This window comes from Micrasema longulum, unplaced genomic scaffold (assembly GCF_059751315.1).
Source record: "Micrasema longulum isolate JH-2025_06_02 unplaced genomic scaffold, ASM5975131v1 h1tg001259l, whole genome shotgun sequence".
Classification (NCBI taxonomy): domain Eukaryota; kingdom Metazoa; phylum Arthropoda; class Insecta; order Trichoptera; family Brachycentridae; genus Micrasema; species Micrasema longulum.
The window spans coordinates 807,041-832,167 of record NW_028278446.1 but is presented as its reverse complement, the minus strand read 5'-3'; the positions used below and the strand labels follow the sequence as shown (position 1 = coordinate 832,167).

The following is a 25,127-nucleotide window of genomic DNA, read 5'->3' as shown; positions in this document are numbered from 1 at the left end:
CAGGCCTATCTGCACTTGCCGCGCTCATTTCTCTGGGGATCCGTACATTCGGTGTACAGAGGACAAACCCACCGATTCTCCCGATGAGAATCTTTATTTCTCTCAGTCGGTGCAAACCAAAGTTAATTCCCTTCCACAATTTATCACATTGTATAGCACCGCTTATGAGAAACAAAATATAACGCCGAGCACTGTACAAATTTCGAATAGTTCACAAAAAGTCACAAACTCAACGAATGACGTTTCTCCTCCAGTTGTTCTCAAGAAAATGAGTAAACTAGATGAATTGAAGCCGTGCATTCATTCTTCTCAATGTTTAGACAACGAGTTATGCGAACATAGTGTTTGCCTTAACCCTTGCAACTTGCGTGTATTTTGTGGAAAGGGAATGGCCTGTCTGGTTACCGACCACGTACCTGTGTGTTTGTGTAATGCAAATAATAAAGAGAACATGAGCGATTGCCAAAACTATACAGGTAAACGCGTCCCTAGAGTTATATTATGTTTACTTGATTAAGTACTAGATGGAAATTCACCAGACTTTTGATCTTTAGCGTCACTGCAGCTTCCACTGTGTGCAGTTGCATGTATCAGATAGTACATTCACCTCCAAACATTTATCTGATTCTGCTTTCATATTACCACCGCATGATTGAAGATCTTTCGATCCGTTTGAAATATATTTTGTAGTAGAAAAAGTTATATTTCGAATATTTATTGATTATGTTCTAAATTTTAATCGCAATAAAAATTCACAAATCCTCACAGGACTGGGAGACTAAGTTATTTACTTCCGAACTCGTCCAGATATTGAGCTTCTGTGAAGACCACAGCCTGATGTTCCTTTAACTCTACGGACCATTATAGTAGCAATCATTTTTGTTCTTCCATTATTATTTTACGCTTATTTTCATAATATTTTTTAATGGTGATCATGTTTTGAACGTGTTGTATATAAAATTAACATAATATGCTTTTGTACAGTAGCGCTAACATTGCTGACGATAATTTTCTTGAATTTTTTTGTAGTTTTAAAGGTATGTATACAATATTGTAGTTTGAATACTAATGTATATTATGCACTGTTGATGTAATATTTGAATTTATTATATTTATGTATTTAACGTAATCTGTAGTCATTATTTATTTTTTAATTTTCATATGTTTGACTATTGTTTTCATGAAAATACTTAAAACCAATTATTTATCTTCCATTTCACTGAATATGTATTTTTTCTATTAGATCTTTCAAATGATCTCAGAACACTTCAGTAGTTACAATCGATTGTCGCATTGTTTTTCTATATATTATATTACAAATGTTTATTTACACCACAGAAATAGAATGTTCACAACACGAGCAATGCAGTTCCCAGCAAGCTTGCATGAACGGACACTGTCAGAATCCTTGCTCCGAGTCCAGCCCGTGCGCCTCCCAGCAAGATTGCCAAGTTCGGGACCATCAGCCGGTTTGCATCAAAGGTACCTAATTTACCAGCACGTTTCATTACTACACCGTTCATTGCTTCGGTGGTTACTTTGCGGAATGGCATGATCAAATCAATGGAAGAAAATAACTTTGTTTTTGTCCTTTAATCGTTTCGTGTGAGGTTTCAAAAAACAAAGTATTTTAACATTACTTATTTCATTTCAATATTCATACTCCCGAGATTCTCATAAACTATATTCAACTAAACATTGTTGCATATATGTACGTATATAGGTATTTGTGCGGATGTTGGAGGACCGGGAGCTGACAGTGAGTTGTAGATGTGCCGAATAGCGTGCGACGGTGGCAAGACAAAAATTTTACCACAAATATTCAACATTTTCTTTTCTGCACCCTGTATGTAACTATCTGTATCATTTTTATTACGTGGAAGATAAGGTGATCAATCTTAAGCTTCAATTGCCAGTCCAAGGACAGGTCTTCCTTTCCGATGCGGGATCTGGAGCGTGCGGCTGCGGTCTCAATTTGGAACTAACACTGTATTCCTCCACTGTCATACTGGGAAATTAGAAAAAGGTGATTGTGCTGACCATGTGTATTTGATTGATCACAAACTGACAATAATGCAGTGAGGGGTATAATGAAAGTTTTTAAAGTTTATTTGTTTTGTTATTTTCGCGGTTTGATTGTAAAGAAATATTAAATTTTCGCTTAATTAGTTTAAAAAAAATAATAATATTGATATGCGAAACTGAGGAAAGACTAAAGTCTTTATGAATAGTTTCGGGAAAGGGGAGGATGCTTTCATTGTAGTCCACGGACAGTGAAACATTACAGTGCATCCACATCTTATTTACAGACTATTCAGTCCATTTTGTTATGTAGTGGTTCTGTCAAATCAGTGTTGCTAGCCGGAAAATGCTTGTGGTGTCGCCAATGGATTGTGATCACTGGATCGGGTTCCAATCCCCCACGGTATATCTGGTTTACCTTCATAAATGGACAATGGCCGTTGATATATAATTTTTTTCTTTCACAGCGTCATGAGTACTCTAATTTTGTATCCTTCTTTCTGTTTCTAGTGTGTCAGTGTCAATCGTCCACGGATTGCCGAGTAAACTTCCAGTGCGATGGATGCCATTGTATTTCTAGTAAGTATTCCAATGATTCTTATATTTGTCTACAACTAATCTTTATTCTGTCATTTTTAATGCCCATAAGACTTTTACATGCAAGTGCTATTCAAATACATAGGCACATTTAAAGAAATACAGTAAGTACAAATACAGTGTGGTTGTTTAGAAATTTAGTAAAAAAAACAGTATTTACCTTTTTCCAAGCACCAGAGCTTGCCTTTTTTTGGTGTGCATTTTTAAAAATTATTTTGTTTACTATGCTTTTTTCTTAAATATATACATAAATATTCTGCATATTAAAATAAAACAATAAATTAATTTAAAAAATACCATTCGGTTATCAGGATGGTAGAACCTATCAGTCTACGATATTTTAGTCAAATTCAAGAAAAGGAACCTAAATAAGTTACTTAAAGTTGTATCATGAACATTTAAGTAATATAAATAATATTTAGATGTACATATATACCTAGTTTTTAAAACAGTCTGAATATTTTGTTTATTATCTCTGTTTATTAAGTTAGTCTTCTTTGTTTATTCTCAAATGTAAAAACATTTCAAAAAAGTATATTGTTAAGTGTCATCGGCACGGGTAACTCCAGTGAGGTAACATTATTCTTATTATTGTTTATAGTTTGTAAGAGTAAAATATGAATAAATATACCAAACAATACCTTTTTTTGGCAATTTCTGCCATCCACGTAAATGATTTGTTGTAGAGTGGGTTTTTTAATGTACTATTAACATTATGTACAAAAGGATAAATAAAAACATTAAATAGAAACCTCCTAAAAGTTCACACCATTCTCACTCAGAAATCTTCCTATGCAATGAATAAACAATACCTCTTTCTGCATAAAATCTACACTCGACCTTGTTAATATGGCCAGCCTTCTGACCACAAAAACATGGAGGGCGTTAACTTGCGTATGGCACAAAAACCGTTAAGAAATGCAGTGTAAAGAAGTATGTATGTACAGTTTAAAGAAATTCAGTTAAAAGTCAGTGCATGAAACTACATTATAAAAAAGTTTAAACACAATTTAATTAGGTATTCATTTCATGTAAAATCACAAAAATTACATAGTAAATATAGGCATATTGTATATATAATAAAATAGTTTAAATTGGGATTGTATTATATTTTACCGTGTAACCTCTTTCAGTTCAACAAACGATTCTGTCCGATGGTTGTAATCACTGTCCCCCAGGAATACCCTGCGATCCATTCTCTGGTGCCTGCATGCACGGTATGTGCCTCAATATTTGCCACTTTTGTATTAATACGAAAACTAAAATATCTAATAAATTATTCAGATAATTCATATTTCCAAAAATTAAAAAGAAAAAATTACAATCACAATCATCTTATGAGACTCATAGTTTAATTTCTCGGCAATTAAGCCACTAGTGTTTATAATAACTCTATTTTTTCAATGTGTCTCTATATCAATCCAATTTTTAAAAAATAACTTTTATCATGTAATTGAATTATAACAGTATTTTTCCCCTCCCACCTTAAACTTTTACTTATCTGAGGCCACAAGGAAAAGTGACTAACATGAGGCAGTAAAAAATACATCATTGACATTTTTAAGTTGAACATTTACAAATATTTCAAGTAAATCCAAAAACTCCGATAAGTATATGTTCATTGTGAAGGAAATATCTTTAAAGTCAAAGAAGTGAAGAAATTGTTTAAGTGTGTTGCTGTTTTCTCGCATAAATGATCCAACTAATTTAATCAACCAAGAGTAAAAATAACAAAAGTTGATTTGGCGCCACGAAGCAGAGACCTGAGACGCCAATCAGCTACCCCGGGTTCCTGTCAACTCTGAGCCAACTTGCTTGTGTCCACCACCAATACTTAACTGGTCGGACTGATCTTCCAGTGTGACGGAATTCCCCACAATTACCTCACATTGTACAAATATTACTTCATGTACAACTGTGCCTTCCTCCCCCCTCGTTCCCAGCTCTCCTTACCTGTATTATATTAGTCTCTTGTTTTATTTTTTTCTCTTTTGATTTTCCACTTTGTAAAGCAATTTCGGAGACATGGATTCGCACTGACTGCATACATGACATTTATCACTTATGTATAAATATGTAGATTTAATGTGAATGTATCTGAGAAACTTGTGTAGACATTAGTATGTGTAGGTAAATGCCTGTTTTGTAAGTAATTCACTGTATATTCTTGACCTAACCGCTAATAACTCTGCATGCTTGATCTTGGCTTTTTTCACACCGTACCTCAAAGTTCTAAGTTCTATCACGTAGTAACAAGTACTAACCACTGCAACATTTGTAGATTAAGTAAAATGTATAGAAAGTTGGAATGAATTAACTACCATTATGTTATTCTTCTTTGACACTTCTAACAGATCTGCAACCCAACCAAACCACATTAACAGCTAGCACCACTGATACCGCCGAATCAACCACACATCAAACAAAGTACATATCAGATAAAAATGTAAATAATTTGCGTACAACAAACACACCTCTAGATATTACTGATGCATACAGTGAGTCAGATTCAACTACAGGAATAGTTACTGAAGAAACTAATCTGCCCGATACATCCACTCAATTTGATAATAATGATTTTTCTTCCAATAGTCCCACAACATTTGAATCAGTTTTTAGTACAAAAACTCTTCCTGATAACTTTGTCAAAACAACAACATCAAAGTCTTCTTCTAAAATAATAACATCAGAAATTGGTCAAAATTTAGCAACTGAATCAATTGACTTTACTGGATATATAAAATCCTCAACGTATCCCACTACCATCTCACATACAACTGAATCCAGTGATTCTCATAGCACTATGACAAACGATGAAAACATTGGTGTTTTGAAAACAAAGAATACAACCCCAAAATCAAGTGCATCATCATCAGCAAGTACTGAAAGTACTGAGTTTGATGATGATTCTCAAAATATTGATGATGTCCAAAAAACTAACATTTCGGCTAGTTTAGATAAAACGCCTTCATCAACTAGTCAAACTACTGTGCAAACGAGAAGTGAAACTAAAAGCACATCAGTTTATAAACCTAATAATGTAGACATAAATGAAGATATTACAAACATTTTAGACTACACACCCCCAACTATAAATTATTTGAATACCTATACCACTCCCTCGGGAATTAAAGACACGTCCACAATGGACGGAGGCTTAATTTCAGTTTCAACAGAAAAATCTAAGACGACTTCAACATATTCTTCTCAACCAGTAAAACATACCGTTACCAGACCTCAAGAATCTGAAACAACGGAACCTTATTTTGAACAAACTACATTACCATTTGATAAAACGTTTGCATCATACTCTTATACACCTGAAGATGAATCATACACTGACAATATTGGTGCACATTCTTCATCCGTCAGTTCAGAAAGTTCTGTTACACAGTTTAGCATCGATGGTTTAAATATAACAATATATCCTTCGACCGATGGAAATTCAGTTGCCACCGCATATTATTCCACAAAGTATACAACAGATCAGCCTTCCGATATAAATCTTACAAGTAATAAATTTAATGTTATACCTGAAGGAATATCTTCTACAACAGAATATGGTAAGACAGCTAAAACTCCTAATCTGATTGAGGTAGAAACGGGTGAGACAACTGAAACATTTTATTCCACTGAGAGAATTACAGATATTACCACTGATGATATTAATATGAATTCCTTTTCTCATACTTCATCTAATAATATTATCAAATCAACAATCAACCTTGATAAACTTACTACAGATCAATCAACTGACATTTTTTCAACAAACATAACCACGGAAAAAACTATTCTTACCTCAACTACTGAAAAGGTGTTTTATGTTACACCAGGCACTATGCCAACTGGTATTATCAAAAATTTAAATTTTACTACAACAGTTATTCCAGAATCAAATAAAATCACTAAATCTACTACCCAAAATTATGAAATACCCAATAAAGCTACTTCTGATGTTCAAACGCCGAAACCCACTTTAGATTTTAATACTCTTAAAAACGTATCAGCTACCAATACTGAAAAACCTTTGTCAGTTATCACACCAGTAACAATTACTTCACCTGAACAAAGTGAGCTTGATGTTTCAACAAATAAATTAACACCAGATGTTGACAAAGAAAAACCTTATTTGTACCAAACAACATCAAAATATCCAACAGATCTCGACTTGAAAACTCTCACAACAGAAGAATATAAATCAACCGAAACATCAGAATCTCTAACTGAGAAACCCACTGTCAATCCTTCATTAAATATCAATACCAAAAATCCGTTATATATTGTCACACCTAATAAACCTGTAACTGATACAACTGTTCTCAGTTTAACAAGTAAACCAACACCAGTTACTGATAATGACAAATCTTATTCATATATGACAACAACCAAACATCCAGTTGAAATGGAAACACCCACAGTAGAAGATTATAAATCACCAAATATGGTTACATCAGATGGTCTTACTGAAAGAAGTACTTTTGGGGTTCCTTCTAATATACCTTCATTAGATATTACAACAAAAAAATCTTCATATGATATTGACACTACACAGCCCGATTCATATAATACAACAAAAAAACCATTATTGAATATTGAAACTGAACTGTCTACCACAGAAGACTATAGATCATCTAGTAAAAATACTATGAGCGCTCCAACTAAAAGCCCTACTGTGGATTACGCTACAACTTTGTCTGGTGTAAAAACCAAAAAGCCTACTGATAATAATATACCCTCTTCCTATACAACACATAAACGTCCGGAATATATTGAAACAGATATGACAACAGAAGATTATGGATCACCTGAAAAGGTTACATCAGAAGGTCTAACTGAAAAAAATACTACAGGATATCCTATTAATATACCTACACTAGATACTAAAACTAAGAAGCCTTCATCAGGTATTGACAATGAAGAACCTGATGTTAACATAACAAATCCGACATTTAGTGAAACAAAACTGCCAACAACGGATAATTATGTAACAATTGACGGATCGTCAGATGGTGTAACTGGTAGACCTAATTTAGGTATTTCTACTTATGCTCCCTCTTCTACCATTGAGATTAAAAAACCGCTATCAGTTCTTACATCTAGTACACCCGTAACTGATACTGCTATAAGGATAACGACAAATAGAGAAACACAAGGTACTTACTCTGAGGAACCCTTTTTTCTTGCAACAACAACTTACCATCCATTTATTATTGCAACCGAACAGTCTACAATGGAAAATTATGAATCACATTATAATGTAACATCTGAAAATCCAATTAATAAAACCACCACAAGACTCAATACAAAAGTACCTTCGTCAGATACCGAGTCTTCTAATCCTTCATTCAATACATACAGCGAACCTTTTGCATATAAAACAACACCTACATATCAAACAAATACTAAAACCGAATTATACCCAACTGAAGATTATAAATCACCGTATACAGATAAAACAGTTAGTCTAACTGAAAAAACTAGCATAGAAGCTTATACTAAGACACATTCATCGGTTACTATGTCTGATGATCATTTGAATGATATGGATACTGAAGAAACCTATGCTTTTGAAACAACACCTAATTATTCATCATACACTGAAACCAAAATGCCTACTACAGAGGGCTATAAAGCAATAACCAATTTGTTGACTGAAAAAACAACTTTATACATTACCACAACTAAATTGTCATCAGATATCAAGACCGAAAAATCCATCCCTGAAGAATCTTATACCTTTAAAGCAACATCTAAATATCCGTCAATCAATGAAACCAAAACGACTACAACTGAAAATTATGGACCACTTGATAAAGTAACCTCTACTAATGGTATATTAACCAAAAGCACCACTGTAACAGCTTCTAAAAATGAACCTTCACCGGAAACTAAAACTAAAGGTACTTCTAAAGAAGCTGATAATGAAGAAAACTATTTGTACAAAACAACATCTAAACGTCCATCATATTTTGAATCTGAAACACATACAACAAAAGAATATGTTAGTTTTACTGAGTTTACTACTACAGAAGTGTCCACTGAAGCACCTCTTCAAGATATAAAGACTAACAAGCCTTCGTCGGGTACTGACTATGAAAAAACCTACACTTACAAAACAACTCTAAATCCATCATATTTTGACACAGATATGCCAACATCAGAAGATTATGGAACACCTAATAATATCTTCACAATTGATGATTTTACGGACGGACCTAATTTTAGCTTTACAACTAATGTACCTTCATCAGATATAAAGACTAAAATACCCTTATCTAAAATTGATGAATCTTTGCTTAGTGTAACAACAAACAAAGAAACAGCAGATATTAACACTGGAAAACCCTTTTCCTATAAAACAACTATGAAACAACCATCATATATTGAAATTGAAAAGTCATCAACGGAAGATTATAAATCATCTAATAATATTACCTCTCTTGGTCTAACCAAAAAGCCTACCTTGGATGTAACTACAATGTTATCAAGTGTTAAAACAAACAAACCTCCGCATTATGCTGACCATATGGACCCCACCCATGACACAACTCTTAAAACTCCATTATATATTGACATAGAAACTTCAACAAAAGGGGACAATGAAACACCTAATAAAGTGACATCACATTATACATTTACTGAAAGGCCTCCTTCGGATGTTACTAAATCATCTTCAGATAATCAAACCAAACATCCTTCGTCTGATACTGAGGATTTAACGTTAAGAACAACACCTAACCGTCCATCCATATTTGAAACTGATACAACAGAAAATTATGAATCACATGATAAAACATCTGGTCCAACTGAAAAAAATACTATAGCGGTTTCTACAAATGCACCTTCATTAGAAACCGAGACCAAACAGACTTTATTTAGTACTGGCAGTGATGAAGCATCTTATAAAACAACACCAAAATATCCAATAAATTTTGAAACATCTACAACAGAAGGGTCACCTCATACAATAACATCAAATAGTCCCGCTGATATCACTACCATAGAAGATTTTACTCATGAGCATTCATCTGCTACCAGCATGAAAAATCCATATTTTGTCACTGACAATTATGTTTACAAAACTACATCCAAAAATCTACCACATGTTGAAACAGAAACACCGGCAACAGGTAACAAGCTAACACCTAATAAAGTAACATCAGATACTTTTACTACAAGACCTATTTCGAATCATAGTACAACAATATCTTCATCGGGCATTAAGACAAAAACGCCTTTTACGGAATCTGCCATTGAAGAAATCTCTCATAAAACAACACCCAAAGGCTCATCAAATATAGAAACCTTAACACCTTCAATCAAAAATAATGGATCATCTAATAAAGTTACTTCAGATAATCCAACTGAAATATCTACTGTGGATATCACCATATTTGACACTAAAACCAATAAAACATTTTCGTCTACAACCCCTAGTTTATCTTGGACAGGTAATCCAAGTAATAAATCTACACTTGGTGCAACAACAAATAAACCATCAACATATGACACAGTTTTTGACAAAAATAAAAATACAACTAAAAACTACAGTCAGACTACAACTGAAGATGAATTCTTTTTTGGAGTTCTAGGTACCAATGAAGAACTGGGAAAGTCGAATACTCCCACAGTTAAAAATTATTCTGCTAAAACTATTACAACTCCTAAAACAACTAAAGTATTTTCAACAACTTTAAACGGTAGAATCGAAAATGAATCAAACCCAGATATAAGCGATACTACAACTAAAATGACGATTGCTAAAAATAACCATTCTGATCATAATGGTTCTACTACTAAACAAAACATTTTAACATCTTCTCTTGATGTTACAACGAATCAAGCAGACATAACTACCAATGTTAAGTTTAAACTAACATCTACAATTAAGAATGAAATTGAATTTGAATATACAAGTACATATACGCCGCAAAATGAAGTAGACAGAATAAGTGAGTTTTCTACTACATCTGTAAATATAGAAACCACGGAACCAACAATAACAACAACAGACTTTTATGATTTTTCAATGGATGGCCAGCATGCAATAGACTCTGAAACCAGAATAAAGATTACTACACCTCACCCAAAAATTAAATATACAACTAAAGATTCACCATTAGACGATTTAGAAAAACTAAGCACTACACAGAACATACTTAAATCTACTGCAAGTAATTATCAGCCTGATGGAAAAAATATATTAACAACAAAAAGCGTTGATTTGGAAAATAATATTTCTACATCTTATAAACCAAACAACAATGATGAAACAATTACAGTACACGGTTTGTCTCAAGCTACCACACAACCAGTATCAACAATTAGTAAAATGGCAACTACTGATGGAATTTCTAAACCCACTAATGACTATAGCCCAATTACCTCCCCTAATGGTATTTACGAAATTACGACAGTTACTACACTCACTACCAGAGATCAAACAAGAACAACAGAAGACAATTTAACTAAATCTGTTAAAGGTGGAACAACAAATCATAATAATTCAACACAACAAGAAGAAAAACACACAGTCCCTTCAAAAACAACCAATAGTTTAAACGCCCAGCAATCTGTTACACCTACATATTCAGCTTTTGAAACAAGTACATATCAGCCTCCCACTACGATCTACGACAGCAAAACTATTACCACAGTTGAATCTGATAACTCTGAAAACGATTCAGAATATTTAGAAAATGATGAACAATCTTCAGTATCTGCTACTAAAAAGTTTGCTGAACTTACATCTTTAAGACCAGAAACTTCATTAGGCCAACCGACAAATACACAAGGCCCGATAAACCGTAACATCAGTAAATCAGAAGTTCCCCAACATACCACTAATCCCTCTTTGTACAAAAACACCACATCACCACAGCCAACAGACATTACAGAATCACACTCTCAGTTTACTAATACACCAACTAACAAGCAATGTGTGGAAGACGCGGACTGCCCAGCATCTGAGGCCTGCTCTTCAGGGGTTTGTGAAAACCCTTGTATGAATCAGTCGAACCAGTGCGCGAGCAATTCCATTTGTTCGGTGTCTAATCACACATTGATATGCAAGTGTCCTAACGATCTCGTCGGGAATCCCTACGAGGACTGCAGACGAGGTATAACAATCATTAATATTTAATAAATCTAATGAAAATAGCATAATTATTTTAATGTATATTATAAACTGACGTTAGTAACTTATTTACACATTCACTGTACATACGATATGGAATATGCTTGATGAAAACAAACCCTTGTAATATATGATAAATAATTAAAATACTTTTAAAAAAACCTTCCTATCCACCCATTTCCTTTTGAATCTTGTACAATATGAATAATATTTGTATAAAACACTGTAATATAATCAAAACCTAATAAATAACAGGATTCCAGATGGCGCCGATCTCCAGATTTTTGTGTGATTTTGCTTTTCTAATTATTAACATGTAACAAATATAACATCATTAAAATGTTGTAACATAGACCCTCCCGGGAATCCTAAGGCACCTGAGCCGTGCGTGTCAGATTCTGACTGCATAGACACCGAGGCCTGCTTTATGGGGCTGTGCCACTATCCTTGTAACTTTGCCGTGTGTGGCGCAGCAGCCAAATGCCAGGTCAAGATGCACCGTCCCCTTTGTACATGTCCTGAAGGATTCGACGGCAATCCCGCAATTAAATGCTCTCCATCTAAGAAGTGTAAGACCCCCCTATTTCCCATAATATCTAATACGTAATCAATTTCTACCTAATTTAATTTAATTTAATAATTCACTGTCTGCATCGCACCTAACTATGATATCACAACAGGCATTTATGTACTGTAAATATTATTTGTATAATTTTATAATACACTCTATACCTATAATGTACATATATATATTATTTTGTAAATACAAATATGGTTTTGAATTTTGTATAGTGAGTTGCAATACCAATGAAGAATGTCAGCTAACCGAAGCTTGCATCAATCACGCATGTCAACGGCCGTGTGATATACACAATCCTTGTGTGCACAATGCCGTCTGTATAAACACAAACCACGGATCAGATTGTAGCTGCGCTGAAGGATACCAGGGCAATGGATATGTCGGATGTGTTACAGGTAAGCCTAAATGTTGTACATTCTCAATAAATGTGGTTAGAAAATGGAACATTTTTTAATGTGGTGTTATTTTATTAGTGATAAACTACCAACCAATATGTCAGTACAATGAAGATTGTCCACCGGAGCTTCTGTGCGACAGATTGAATCGTGTATGCATTAATCCCTGTCAGGAAGATTCTTGCGGAGAAAATGCAGAATGTCTACCAGCAAATCATGGAATAGAATGTAAATGTTACGCAGGATTCAGCGGAAATCCATATATTGAGTGTTCTCAAGGTAAAGTTTTGTTTATAATCTTGTCTGACATAACACACTTTCTGTATTTGTTAATACATTTCACAAATTATTAACATTTTTCATTTATAGTTCAAGGATGTCGATCAGATAGTGACTGCCACACGTCCGAGGCTTGCATCAATGGAAGATGTGCATCTCCGTGTCAGTGTGGGCCCAATGCGGTGTGTGATGTCATCAACCACCAACCTTACTGTAAATGTCTGTCGGGTTACACTGGAAATCCTACAATTGGATGCAAAAGGCCAGAGAATCCGTGTATTCCAAACCCGTGTGGAATTCATGCACTGTGTGAAATTGATGATGGTAATCCAATATGCTTCTGTCCTAAAGGTTTAACAGGAAACCCTTTCAAAAATTGCAGTAAGTTTCATTTTTGAAGCAATCGTATTGTAATATGGTATATTATTGAATTTGGAAATAAATAAATGTCTTGTTGCAGTTCCTGAAGGAGATGAATGCTCTCCAAATCCATGCGGGCCGAACTCCGGCTGTCGAATCGTAAATGGTAAAGCCTCGTGCTTCTGCTTACCAGAGTTTGAAGGAAATCCTCCCACTATAAGTTGCGCTCTGCCTAATAACCCTTGTGATCCATCACCTTGTGGACCAAATACTCAGTGTTCATTGTTAAGTAACGGTTTTGCAAAGTGTACATGCTTGTCCGGATACTTGGAAAGTCCCAATACTATTCGTGGTTGTGTCGAACCGAGAAACCCTTGCGAGCCCAACCCTTGTGGAGCTGGAGCAAGCTGTGATCCAAGTAGAAACCCAGTTTGTTTCTGCAGAGAACCAACTATTGGAAATCCATACAAAAACTGTGTTGAACCTGTCAAAGCTGATGTTTTATGTCTTCCTGGACCATGTGGAAGAAACTCAGACTGCTATGTTTCTGAAAATAGAGAAAAATGTTTCTGTAAATCAGGTTTTATCGGAGATCCGTACACAGGTTGCCAACTTCAACCGACTAATCCATGCTTCCCGAATCCGTGCGGACCAAATACTGTATGTAGAGTTGACCAAAATGGTTTGCCATTATGCGCTTGTTTGGAAGGTACTACTGGTAATCCGGTTGGACCGGAAGGCTGCCAGAGCTATGAATGTAGAGTAGATGATGATTGTCCTCTAGATAGGGCTTGTCTCGGCTATAGGTGTCGAGATCCTTGTCCAGGATCTTGCGGAGCCAATGCTTTATGTCGAGTTGAGAAACATCATCCCGTATGCTCTTGCATTCATGATTATACTGGGAACCCTATTATTAAATGCTACCCAATACCAATTGAAAGAAATCCTTGTTCTCCATCCCCGTGCAGTCTCAATACGATTTGTCAAGTATCTCTCGGTAGACCAGTCTGTTCTTGTTTGCACGATTTCATTGGAAGTCCTGAAACTGGCTGCAATCCAGAGTGCTACATCAATTCTGACTGCCCAGAAGACAAGGCCTGCATTAATAGACGTTGCGAAAATCCCTGCTACGATGGCTCTGTCTGTGGTCTCCAAGCATTATGTCAAGTCCGTGATCATACAGCATCATGCGTTTGCCCCGATGGGTTCTTTGGCGATCCACTTTTCATGTGTATGGAATCACGTAAGTTAACCATTTTTGAATGCTTTTGACTTAACTAAGATTCTTCATCAAATGTTCATATTTATAATAATAGTTTCATTTCCAGCTATAATAAGCCCTGTACATAACACCTCCAAGCCTTGCTTACCATCGCCGTGCAATGCGAATGCTGCGTGTAACCCGTATGGAAATCAAGTAGCCATATGTGACGAGTGTGTTGGAAATACTGAGAGCTCCTACTGTAATCCCGAATGCTTATCAAACTCAGATTGTCCTTTCAACAAAGCATGTATCCGCGAAAAGTGCGTCGATCCATGTCCAGGATCATGTGGTGTAAATGCATATTGTAATGTCTATAATCACAATCCAATCTGCAGCTGTCCAGATGGTTTAGTTGGAAATCCATTTGAACATTGTTCCATTCCAACAGCATGTTAGTATTTTTTTATAATAATTATTAATTTCAATATAGATTTCCATTTTTAACTTTAATTTAATGTTATGTTTTGATTAAATTTTCAGATCCTGTTGAAGAACAAGCATTGTGTGAAAATATTCCGTGTGGAGTAAATGCAGAATGTAGAGAACAAAATGGAGTTCTTGCATGCATTTGTAAACATGAATTCTACGGCGATCCACTTGTGGCCTGCCGCCCCGAATGTGTTCTAAACAGTGATTGTCCATTGACAAAGGCCTGTATCAATAATAAATGTGACGATCCTTGCAGTGGTGTATGTGGTATCAATGCTGAGTGCGAAGCGGTCAATCACCATCCGGTGTGTTACTGTCCTCCCGGGTATTCGGGGGATCCGTTTGTGTTCTGCCAAACATTCAAGCCTTTAGTTCCACCCATTCAAAGTGTGACTAGAAATCCTTGTGACCCATCCCCCTGTGGACCATTCAGTAGGTGCATTGTGTCCGCTGGTGGTTATGCAGCCTGTTCGTGTTTACCCGGGTTCAAAGGAGTGCCGCCTGTGTGTCAACCCGAATGTATTGTCAGCTCAGATTGCGAGCAGACCAAGTCGTGCATTAATCAGAAATGCCAAGACCCATGTCCTGGTAGCTGCGGTGCTGGAGCTCAATGTGTTGTTATAAACCATAATCCCATCTGTAGCTGTCCACCCGGCAACCAAGGAGATCCGTTTGTTCATTGTTATGTGCCAATATTAGCCGTAGAAGGAGAAGAAAAAACCCCAAGCAACCCTTGCATTTCATCTCCGTGTGGTCCTAACTCGATCTGTCAAGTTGACAGAGGCCATCCAGTGTGCTCGTGCGTTGCCAACTATTTGGGTAAACCACCCTACTGCAGACCAGAATGCGTAATCAGCCAAGAGTGCCCCCGAGATAAGGCTTGCATTCAAGAAAAGTGTCTGGATCCCTGTCCCAATAGCTGTGGACAAAATGCCAAATGTGATGTTGTAAACCACACGCCCTTCTGTAGCTGTCTACCTGGCTTCCAGGGAGATGCTTTCATTGGATGTTCGAAAATCCCACCCCAGCCTCCCGCGAGATATGATCCTTGCAATCCGTCACCGTGTGGCGAAAATGCACAATGCTCCGAACTAAACGGCATGGCAAGGTGTAACTGTATTCCACCTAACATCGGAAACCCTTATGCTGGAGGTTGTCGTCCGGAATGTACGATCAATTCAGATTGTTCAAGCCATCTTGTCTGCCTATCCAAGCATTGTAGAGATCCTTGCAAGGGTCTGTGCGGTATCAATGCAGAGTGTTCAGTTACAAATCATATTCCAGTCTGCGCTTGCTTATCCGGGTATTCGGGAGATGCTTTCAAGGGCTGTCGACTAACACCGATTACAGGTAAGTGATACAAATACGATTTCATACTTTAATATGTAATAGATGTGTTTTACACGCATAAAACACCGAGCAATGAGAAGCTACTTGATTAATAATTCTGCATGTTCACGGTGTCCCCACACATTATTTAAACAAAACTACAGTAGAATAAATATAATATGAACTTTTGGTTCCAATTGCATACATATTCATTATTTTGCACCATTCATCGGGTGTCTGAAAAATTGACCAAGATGAAAAAACATGCGCAGCTAGCTGTAGCTATAATTTTATATTTTATAATAATGTATGCATAAATCTTTAATATAAGTTAAGATTTATTTATGCTATGAAAATAAACAGGTTTGAATTATGAGTAAAATTGAAAGCAGTGACAGGCAGATGAAGAATACAGTTCTGTGTGTGAAATAGAACCAGACTTCTAGATGAGTGTTTTCAATCTCAAAAAAGGAAATCAAGCGTAGAAACGCCTGCCTCGTAGCGCAGTGGTTCGCACATTCGCCTACCTTGCTTTAGGTCCAGGGTTTGATTCCTGAAGGTCGACATGAAATATTTGTTTTTAAAGGTGGCTTTAAACTGAACCTTACCTTCCTGTAATGGCTGAATTTTGATTAACAAGCCAGTGCCCTATGTGTGATGAGGGTTTGATGACGGATACTTTCTTAATTTTTGCCAAATTATAAGTTTAGATATTGTTTCCACAGTTCTGGCCGAAGACAACCCGTGCGAACCGTCCCCGTGCGGCCCGAACAGCGTGTGTCGCGTGAGTGACGACCGTGCCGTATGTGCGTGCCTGCCTGGCTACCTGGGCAACCCTCCGGGCTGCCGGCCCGAGTGCACCGTGAGCTCCGAGTGCAGCCAGCAGCAGGCTTGCATCCAGCAGCGCTGCCAGGATCCCTGCCCCGGCACTTGCGGCTTCAACGCTCGCTGCCAGGTCATCAACCACAACCCCGTCTGTAGCTGTGCTTCAGGAATGACTGGAGATCCATTTGTCCAATGCTTTGAAAAGAGTTAGTAATTTTTTTTCAATATAATATTTTCTATTATAATCTCGACAAAGAACGTTTATTTGCCTGTATCTCGAGTTGAGAATGTACGAACCTCAAGAAGGCTGTCATGCTGGGCAGCATGCCTGGAATAAGACCGAGGGGTATTTTTTTATAAGGGAGTTGCTTTATTATTTACCTTGCTTAAAATATACAAGGTTTATATTTTTTAAAAATGTATTTTTCTGCAATTGTTTTACTTTAAATTTATCTAAACTGTTGGGATCAGGAAGGATATACTAAAGTGGGTCACTCGGGAACTTCTCAACATTTGCTCATGTGGAGAGGAAACCACTCAAAACTCTTCAGAAGAAGCCGACCTATTAACAGTAGTCAACAGGTCTTATGTTCCACTAGAAGAGTGTTCGGCATTTCGTTCCCTACTTTGGTTTATTTTACCAATTGCCTGCACTACTTTCACCATGTATGATTCTACCTCTCGTGTGAGTTCTTTATTACTTATCACCGATGGGATGTCGCGTAGATCTGCACCCAGGTTTCGGCACCCATATATCGTTTTTGGTTCGTTCCAGTATGAATACTTCCACTTCCATAATATCGATTTCCAGTATATGAGTTTGGATGTAGAATTTCTATAAAAAAGTATTTTTATGTTTGTTAAAATCCTAGTATCTACTTATTTTCTCATCATAAAAAAGCCTTCTCCTGAAAATGTTTCTTTTGGTAAATATTTCACTTTGTGAAACTGATCCTCAATTATAGTAGTGAATTATAGAACAAAATATCCAGGCTTGAGGAAAATCACATAATATTCTCAATTAGAAATGTTGAAATTCATTTAAAACGTGTAACCTAAAAATTGGATTCTTTTTTATTTCGTATTTATTCATATTATGTCTCACAGTTCAAATGTTTCTTCCAGCTTTTGTTTGTAGGAATCCATTTTGTTTTCATTCAAATTTCTAAGCAAAGAGTAGATATGGATATTTAGATGTAGATTTTATATTTAGATGATAGCCTGTGATTGGAAACAACATGTGAAAAATATTTTTGAACCTCAATATTTTTTACAGAGGAATATCCAATTGTCAACCCTTGCCTGCCTTCTCCCTGTGGTGCTAATGCCGAGTGCAAAGTTACGGAGTTACGCCCAGTATGCTCGTGCATATCTGGCATGCTCGGCGCTCCGCCCAACTGTCGACCCGAGTGCTTGATCCACCAGGACTGTCCATCGAATCTCGCGTGTGTTAATAGAAAGTGTAAAGATCCGTGCTCTGGTTCGTGCGGCTTCAACGCTGTGTGTTATGTGCAAAACCACCAGCCCATGTGCTCGTGTATGGAAAGATTCGAAGGAGACCCATTCTCTGGCTGTAATCCTATCCAAGGTAAGTTTCAACCGATCCCGCTAAAACAAGAATACCTCAAGGTATGTAAAGTAATTTGCTGTAATACCTATATTCATGTTCCAGTTGCAGTTATTAATTCCCTAGACGTATGCAATCCTTCTCCCTGTGGTACAAATACTATTTGTACTGAAAAGAATGGTGTCGGGTCTTGTATATGTGTACATAATTATCATGGGAATCCATACTCCATTGGCTGTAGACCGGAATGTGTCCTCAATGCCGACTGTTCCAAGGACAAAGCTTGTAGAAATAACATCTGTCAAAATCCGTGTGAGGGCATGTGTGGACAAGACGCTCTATGTCGAGTCATAAATCACTCACCAGCATGTTATTGCCCACAGCACACAAGTGGGAACCCGCATGTTGCATGTAGTCACATTATACATACTCGTAAGCTTCATCCTTACCTTCTCATATACATTTCATGCACATCGAAATTTCTCAATAAAATACTAAATCCCGTATTTAACCGCCAACCGTTTGATCAATAAAAATTCATGGAAAATGGAATATTTCGAACTCTTGGATAAAAATATCTCTTCTGTAAAAATTTAATCTACTCCCATTATAACCCAGGTCAATTATTTTCAACTAGATAAACATAAAAATATCCATTTACAGATTTGTTTCTTTTTGGAGCGTAATTCTGATAATTTTATCACGTAATTTATATTCTATCAAAGCAACACTGGAAAACGCATTTTGATTTAATGCATATGAAAGAGAAATATTATTTTATTGAAAGGTTTAAATGTGCAAGTTACTTCTTACATTTTATGCATGAATTAAATTTACTATCATTTTACATGAATGCATGATCATATTTCAGCTATCATAACTGTTTCGCAAAACCCATGTGGCCCATCTCCGTGCGGTCCGTATAGTGCATGTAGGGTTGTAAGTGACCACCCGGTGTGCTCGTGCATAACCAATTATTTGGGCGCTCCCCCTAACTGTCACCCCGAGTGCTTGGTAAACTCGGATTGTGCGCAAGACAGAGCTTGTATGGCGGGAAAATGTTCCGATCCCTGTTACGGAGTTTGTGGAAGTAACGCCATGTGCCGCGCGATCAACCACAACCCCATCTGCATATGCGCATCGAACTACATAGGCGACCCCTTCGTGCGGTGTCATAATATCGAAAGTAAGCCTTATATGTAAATATCATTGAGAAAATTTAGCTTAAAATTGTTGTTTTCTAAATGTTTTACGAAAACTACATTTATTCTAGAAAACCCAATTATCACGAGCTCTAATCCGTGCAATCCCTCTCCCTGCGGACCTAACTCAGTTTGTAGACCGATAGGAAACAAGGCTACTTGTATCTGCATGCCGTACCATGTGGGTAACCCCCCTAACTGTCGTCCCGAGTGTGTGATAAACGCAGAGTGCCCCCCCAACTTAGCGTGCCTGAAGGGGCGGTGTGTGGACCCCTGCCCGGGCGTCTGTGGCTATAATGCCCATTGCCAGCCAGTGGCTCATTCGCCTCGTTGTAATTGTTTGTCAGGATATACCGGAGATCCATTTTCTGGATGCTCCCAAATTGTGAATAGTAAGAGATTTTACGATAGCACTTTTAACATAACACGCTTCATGATAACAATACCATGTTCCGTTTAGTTTTTTAGTGAAATATTTCCCGTTTTAATTTATAATCTACTACCATAGATTTAACCGTTTGTACAAAACAACCTAAAAAAATTAATCAAATTAATAATATTGTAAAATAAAATAATGATGAACACAATAAACTAACTAAAAGCTTAATATACCTATACATGCTTTGATTATATTCGCCCCTCGGTTGCGGACTAAGAATATAATCTCTGTTCACACTCAGGGTGTATTTCAGCCGAGGAAGCACCCCGTGATCCGTGCAACCCATCTCCTTGTGGATCTAACGCGATCTGCAGACAGCTCAATGGAGCCGGCTCTTGCACCTGTCAGGAAGAGTATTTCGGTGATCCTTACACGGGCTGTCGTCCAGAGTGTATTATGAACTATGACTGCCCTAGAGACAGAGCATGCGTCAATAATAAATGCATAGATCCGTGTCCGGGAACATGCGGTATAAATGCGGAATGCTCTGTAAACAATCACGCACCTTCTTGCTCCTGTTTCCCAGGATATATAGGAAACCCTCTGCGCGCATGTCATCTACCTCCGACTAGTAAGCTTTCATTTTCTCTTTTCTTGTTTTTACATTTTGTTCTTATTTTCTTTATATCTTTCTCTTTTCTTTATTTTTAATATATTGAATTATCTTGCCATTTCTCAGTTATCAAAGATGAAGTCAGACCCTGTGAACCATCTCCGTGTGGTCCGTATAGCCAATGTCGCGTTGTTAACGAACACGCAGTTTGTTCTTGCCTGGAATATTGTATCGGCTCACCGCCATCGTGTCACCCTGAATGTGTTGTGAGTGCCGATTGCCCTCAAGATAAAGCTTGTATCGCACAAAAGTGCCACGATCCATGTCCGGGAACATGTGGTATAAACGCTCGTTGCCTCGTTGTCAATCACAACCCGATCTGTAGTTGCCTCTCTGGCTTCACGGGAGATCCGTTTGATAGATGCATTCCAGAAGAAAGTAAGAAATTTTGACAATGATATCCCACAATTTTTAATCGAACATTAATTATACCCAGTTAAAATATTACTTTATTTTTTAGAACGTATTGAAAAACCGACTGGTAATCCTTGTATTCCATCTCCGTGCGGTCCATTTTCTACTTGTAGAGTAGTGGAGGACCATCCGGTGTGCTCTTGCTTAACCAATTACCTCGGAAGACCACCATACTGTAGACCCGAATGTTCTATTAACTCTGAGTGCCCCGGAAATTTGGCTTGTATTAGAGAAAAATGTATGGATCCTTGCCCAGGGTCATGCGGAACTTCAGCTTCGTGTACTGTTATAAAACATGTACCAGTATGTACTTGTGATGCTGGATACAATGGTGATCCATTTTCTGCTTGCTCGCCCGTCCCCAGTAAGATCTTAGTAATATAATGATAACATCTTAGCTGTTTTTAGAAAATATTTCTCTTCTCGATTCACAATTCCCTTAAACATTACAGTTCAACAACCCGTGGAATATCAAACTCCCTGCGATCCATCTCCTTGTGGATCTAACGCAATCTGTAAGGAACGTGATGGTGCAGGATCGTGTTCATGCATGCCATTATATTATGGAGACCCTTATATCGAGTGTCGACCGGAATGTGTCTTGAACACAGATTGTCCTAAAAATAAAGCTTGTATTATGAACAAATGCAAAAATCCTTGCCCAGGAGTTTGTGGATTGAATGCTGAATGTTCTGTCTCCAACCATGCACCTTCGTGTTATTGTTTACCTGGCTTCACAGGCAATCCTCTTTCCTCGTGCCATATTATACAAAGTATGTCCAACATTCTTCTTTCATTATTTTTTATAATATATCGTATTATTTTCTATTTCTCTTATATATATTTTTATTTTACCAGTTGCTAAAGAGGAACCCATCAGAAATCCGTGTATACCTTCTCCGTGTGGATCGTACAGTAATTGTCGCGTAGTAAACGATCATGCAGTGTGTTCTTGTAAAGAAGATTATATCGGCAGTCCGCCCACTTGTAGACCCGAATGTATAGTCAGCGCTGAATGCATGCAAGATAAAGCATGTATTGGTCAGAAATGCCAAGATCCATGTCCAGGAACATGTGGAATAAACGCTAGGTGCCATGTAGTCAATCACAATCCGATCTGTAGTTGTTACCCGAGCTATACCGGAGATCCCTTTGTAAGATGTTCTCCTGAACAAAGTAAGTGTAAATACAGAATGCGATATGTTCTATCAGTACTAATTCTAACCCCACTCTAATTTCTTTCTTTTCTTTTACTGTAAAGAATCTCCCGAAATTCCTAGTGGAAACCCCTGCCTACCTTCACCTTGCGGTCCAAACTCTCAGTGTAGAGTAATCGGAAACACTCCAGCCTGTTCTTGTCTACCCGAATACGTAGGGAGGGCTCCCAACTGTAGACCAGAGTGCACTAGTAACGACGAGTGCCCTAGCAATCTCGCTTGCCAAGGGGAAAAGTGTAGAGATCCCTGTCCCGGTTCTTGCGGATCGAACGCCAAATGTATTGTAGTGAAACATTCTCCCATATGTCAATGTTTTGAACAGTATACGGGAGATCCATTTTCTGGTTGCATACCAATACCAAGTAAGAAGGTTGATATTAATTTCGAACTAATAACCGAACTAACTTACAAATACGTTTTACTACTAATTCACGACTCACATTGAATTAACTATGCCATGGTTTGTGGAAAAGAAAATCTAAAAATTTAACTGACATTTCAGTAATACAAGCGGTGGAAATTCCACAAGACCCGTGTAATCCATCTCCATGTGGAGGCAATGCAATATGCAAAGAGAGAAACGGAGCAGGATCCTGCTCTTGTTTACCGGAATATTTTGGTGATCCATATACCGGCTGTAGACCTGAATGTGTCACCAATAGTGATTGCAGTAGAGACAATGCCTGCATTAATAGTAAATGTCGAGATCCTTGTCCCGGAGCTTGCGGCCTAAACGCCGAATGCAGAGTTGTCAACCACGCTCCGAGTTGCGTATGTTTGCCGGGATACGAAGGAAATCCAACCCTTTCTTGTCGACCTATACCCAGTAAGCTACTTTCTTCTACACTCTTTTTACCTTCTTTAATGTTATATACATGACTTTTATTTATCTTTATTTGTTCTTTCCTAGTTTTCAAAGAGGAACCTATAAACCCTTGTATCCCTTCTCCGTGCGGCCCGTACAGCCAATGTAGGGTGGTAAATGATCACGCAGTCTGCTCATGCCTCGAAACGTACATCGGCTCTCCGCCATCTTGTAAACCGGAATGCGTTATTAGCGCCGATTGCCCACAAAACATGGCTTGCATCAATCAAAGGTGTCAAGATCCGTGTCCCGGAACTTGCGGCATAAATGCGCGTTGCCAGGTTGTCAACCATAATCCCATATGTAGTTGTTCGGTCGGCTTCACTGGTGATCCATTCCTTAGGTGCATCCAAGAGAAAAGTGAGCATGTTTCTTTTCCTTTTCATTTCTGCCTTACCTTTCTTATATTATACTTATCTGTGTCATTCAACTTGTTTTCTATCTCTACTCTCTACAGAACCTATCATGGATACGCCTAGCGGAAATCCTTGCGTACCATCGCCTTGCGGACCTAACTCTCAGTGCCGAGTCGTGGGCACTACGCCAGCTTGTTCATGCTTACCGAATTATGTAGGGCGCTCTCCTAACTGTAGACCGGAATGTACTATCAGCCCAGAATGCCCGGGAAACCTTGCATGCTTTAATGAGAAATGTGTAGACCCTTGCCCGGGCTCGTGCGGAACGCATGCTTCTTGTACTGTTGTAAATCATATTCCGCTTTGTACTTGTCACGATGGGTATACGGGTGATCCTTTCAAGGAATGCAGATTTATAGAACCACGTATGTTTAAAATGTGTTTATTTGGATTTTTTCATACTATATTTATTTTGCCGTCTGTAGAAGTGACGAATTTCAATAATGTATTTCAGTTCCACCGACAACTGAACAACCTAGAAATCCTTGCAATCCCTCGCCATGCGGCGCTAACGCCGTCTGCAAGGAACGCAACGGTGCCGGGTCGTGCACATGTTTACCAGAGTACTTCGGGGACCCGTACACCGGCTGTAGACCCGAGTGTGTCACCAACTCAGACTGCGACCGTTCCAAGGCTTGCTTCAACAACAAGTGTAGAGACCCGTGTCCAGGAGCTTGCGGCTTGAATGCGGAGTGCCGTGTGGTGAACCATGCTCCATCCTGCTACTGTTTACCCGGTTACACCGGCAATGCGCTGAGTATCTGTGTCATTCAAGAAGCAGGTAATTAATCACATTTTTTTAATCAACATTTCTGTATCGAGGACGTTTATATTATATATTTTTCTTATAGTATTGAACACATGAAGGGCAGATAAAAATCGTTTCAACAGAATATTAAAAAATTTTGTCTAACAAAGAAATAACATCAGACGTTTGGCCTTGACGTAGGACTTTGACGTTTGGCTTGACATAGGGCCTATATTTATTTATTTATTACGGGCATTGTCCATGTATACAATTTATAGGGTTTAAATATTACAACAAAAGAATAGTTAAAAACATTTTTAAAAAAGAAAAGAAGCATTGACAAACATAATGGACATCACGACAAGATCTGGACTGTTTATTTAGTGCTCATTTAAATCGTTGTAAACTTAAACCAAAAAAGTCCAGATCT

General features: G+C 37.5%; 1 protein-coding gene across 1 annotated transcript in view; it reads left to right on the top strand.

The window, feature by feature from the left end:
* The window catches only part of dpy (fibrillin-like protein dumpy), a 338,800-nt gene that overhangs the window by 220,274 nt on the left and 93,399 nt on the right, over positions 1 to 25,127 (top strand). Inside the window, exons 26-50 of the mRNA XM_088234564.1 lie at positions 1,339 to 1,482; positions 2,533 to 2,601; positions 3,753 to 3,836; positions 12,109 to 12,324; positions 12,548 to 12,730; positions 12,809 to 13,009; positions 13,100 to 13,390; positions 13,470 to 14,612; positions 14,698 to 15,024; positions 15,114 to 16,412; positions 17,117 to 17,422; positions 18,493 to 18,804; positions 18,889 to 19,215; positions 19,655 to 19,969; positions 20,057 to 20,377; positions 20,678 to 20,995; positions 21,104 to 21,415; positions 21,498 to 21,815; positions 21,904 to 22,224; positions 22,310 to 22,627; positions 22,713 to 23,030; positions 23,171 to 23,494; positions 23,579 to 23,893; positions 23,991 to 24,314; positions 24,404 to 24,730. Of these exons, the coding sequence (XP_088090690.1) occupies positions 1,339 to 1,482; positions 2,533 to 2,601; positions 3,753 to 3,836; positions 12,109 to 12,324; positions 12,548 to 12,730; positions 12,809 to 13,009; positions 13,100 to 13,390; positions 13,470 to 14,612; positions 14,698 to 15,024; positions 15,114 to 16,412; positions 17,117 to 17,422; positions 18,493 to 18,804; positions 18,889 to 19,215; positions 19,655 to 19,969; positions 20,057 to 20,377; positions 20,678 to 20,995; positions 21,104 to 21,415; positions 21,498 to 21,815; positions 21,904 to 22,224; positions 22,310 to 22,627; positions 22,713 to 23,030; positions 23,171 to 23,494; positions 23,579 to 23,893; positions 23,991 to 24,314; positions 24,404 to 24,730 (8,733 nt within the window). The remainder of the gene's footprint in view (positions 1 to 1,338; positions 1,483 to 2,532; positions 2,602 to 3,752; positions 3,837 to 12,108; positions 12,325 to 12,547; positions 12,731 to 12,808; positions 13,010 to 13,099; positions 13,391 to 13,469; positions 14,613 to 14,697; positions 15,025 to 15,113; positions 16,413 to 17,116; positions 17,423 to 18,492; positions 18,805 to 18,888; positions 19,216 to 19,654; positions 19,970 to 20,056; positions 20,378 to 20,677; positions 20,996 to 21,103; positions 21,416 to 21,497; positions 21,816 to 21,903; positions 22,225 to 22,309; positions 22,628 to 22,712; positions 23,031 to 23,170; positions 23,495 to 23,578; positions 23,894 to 23,990; positions 24,315 to 24,403; positions 24,731 to 25,127) is intronic.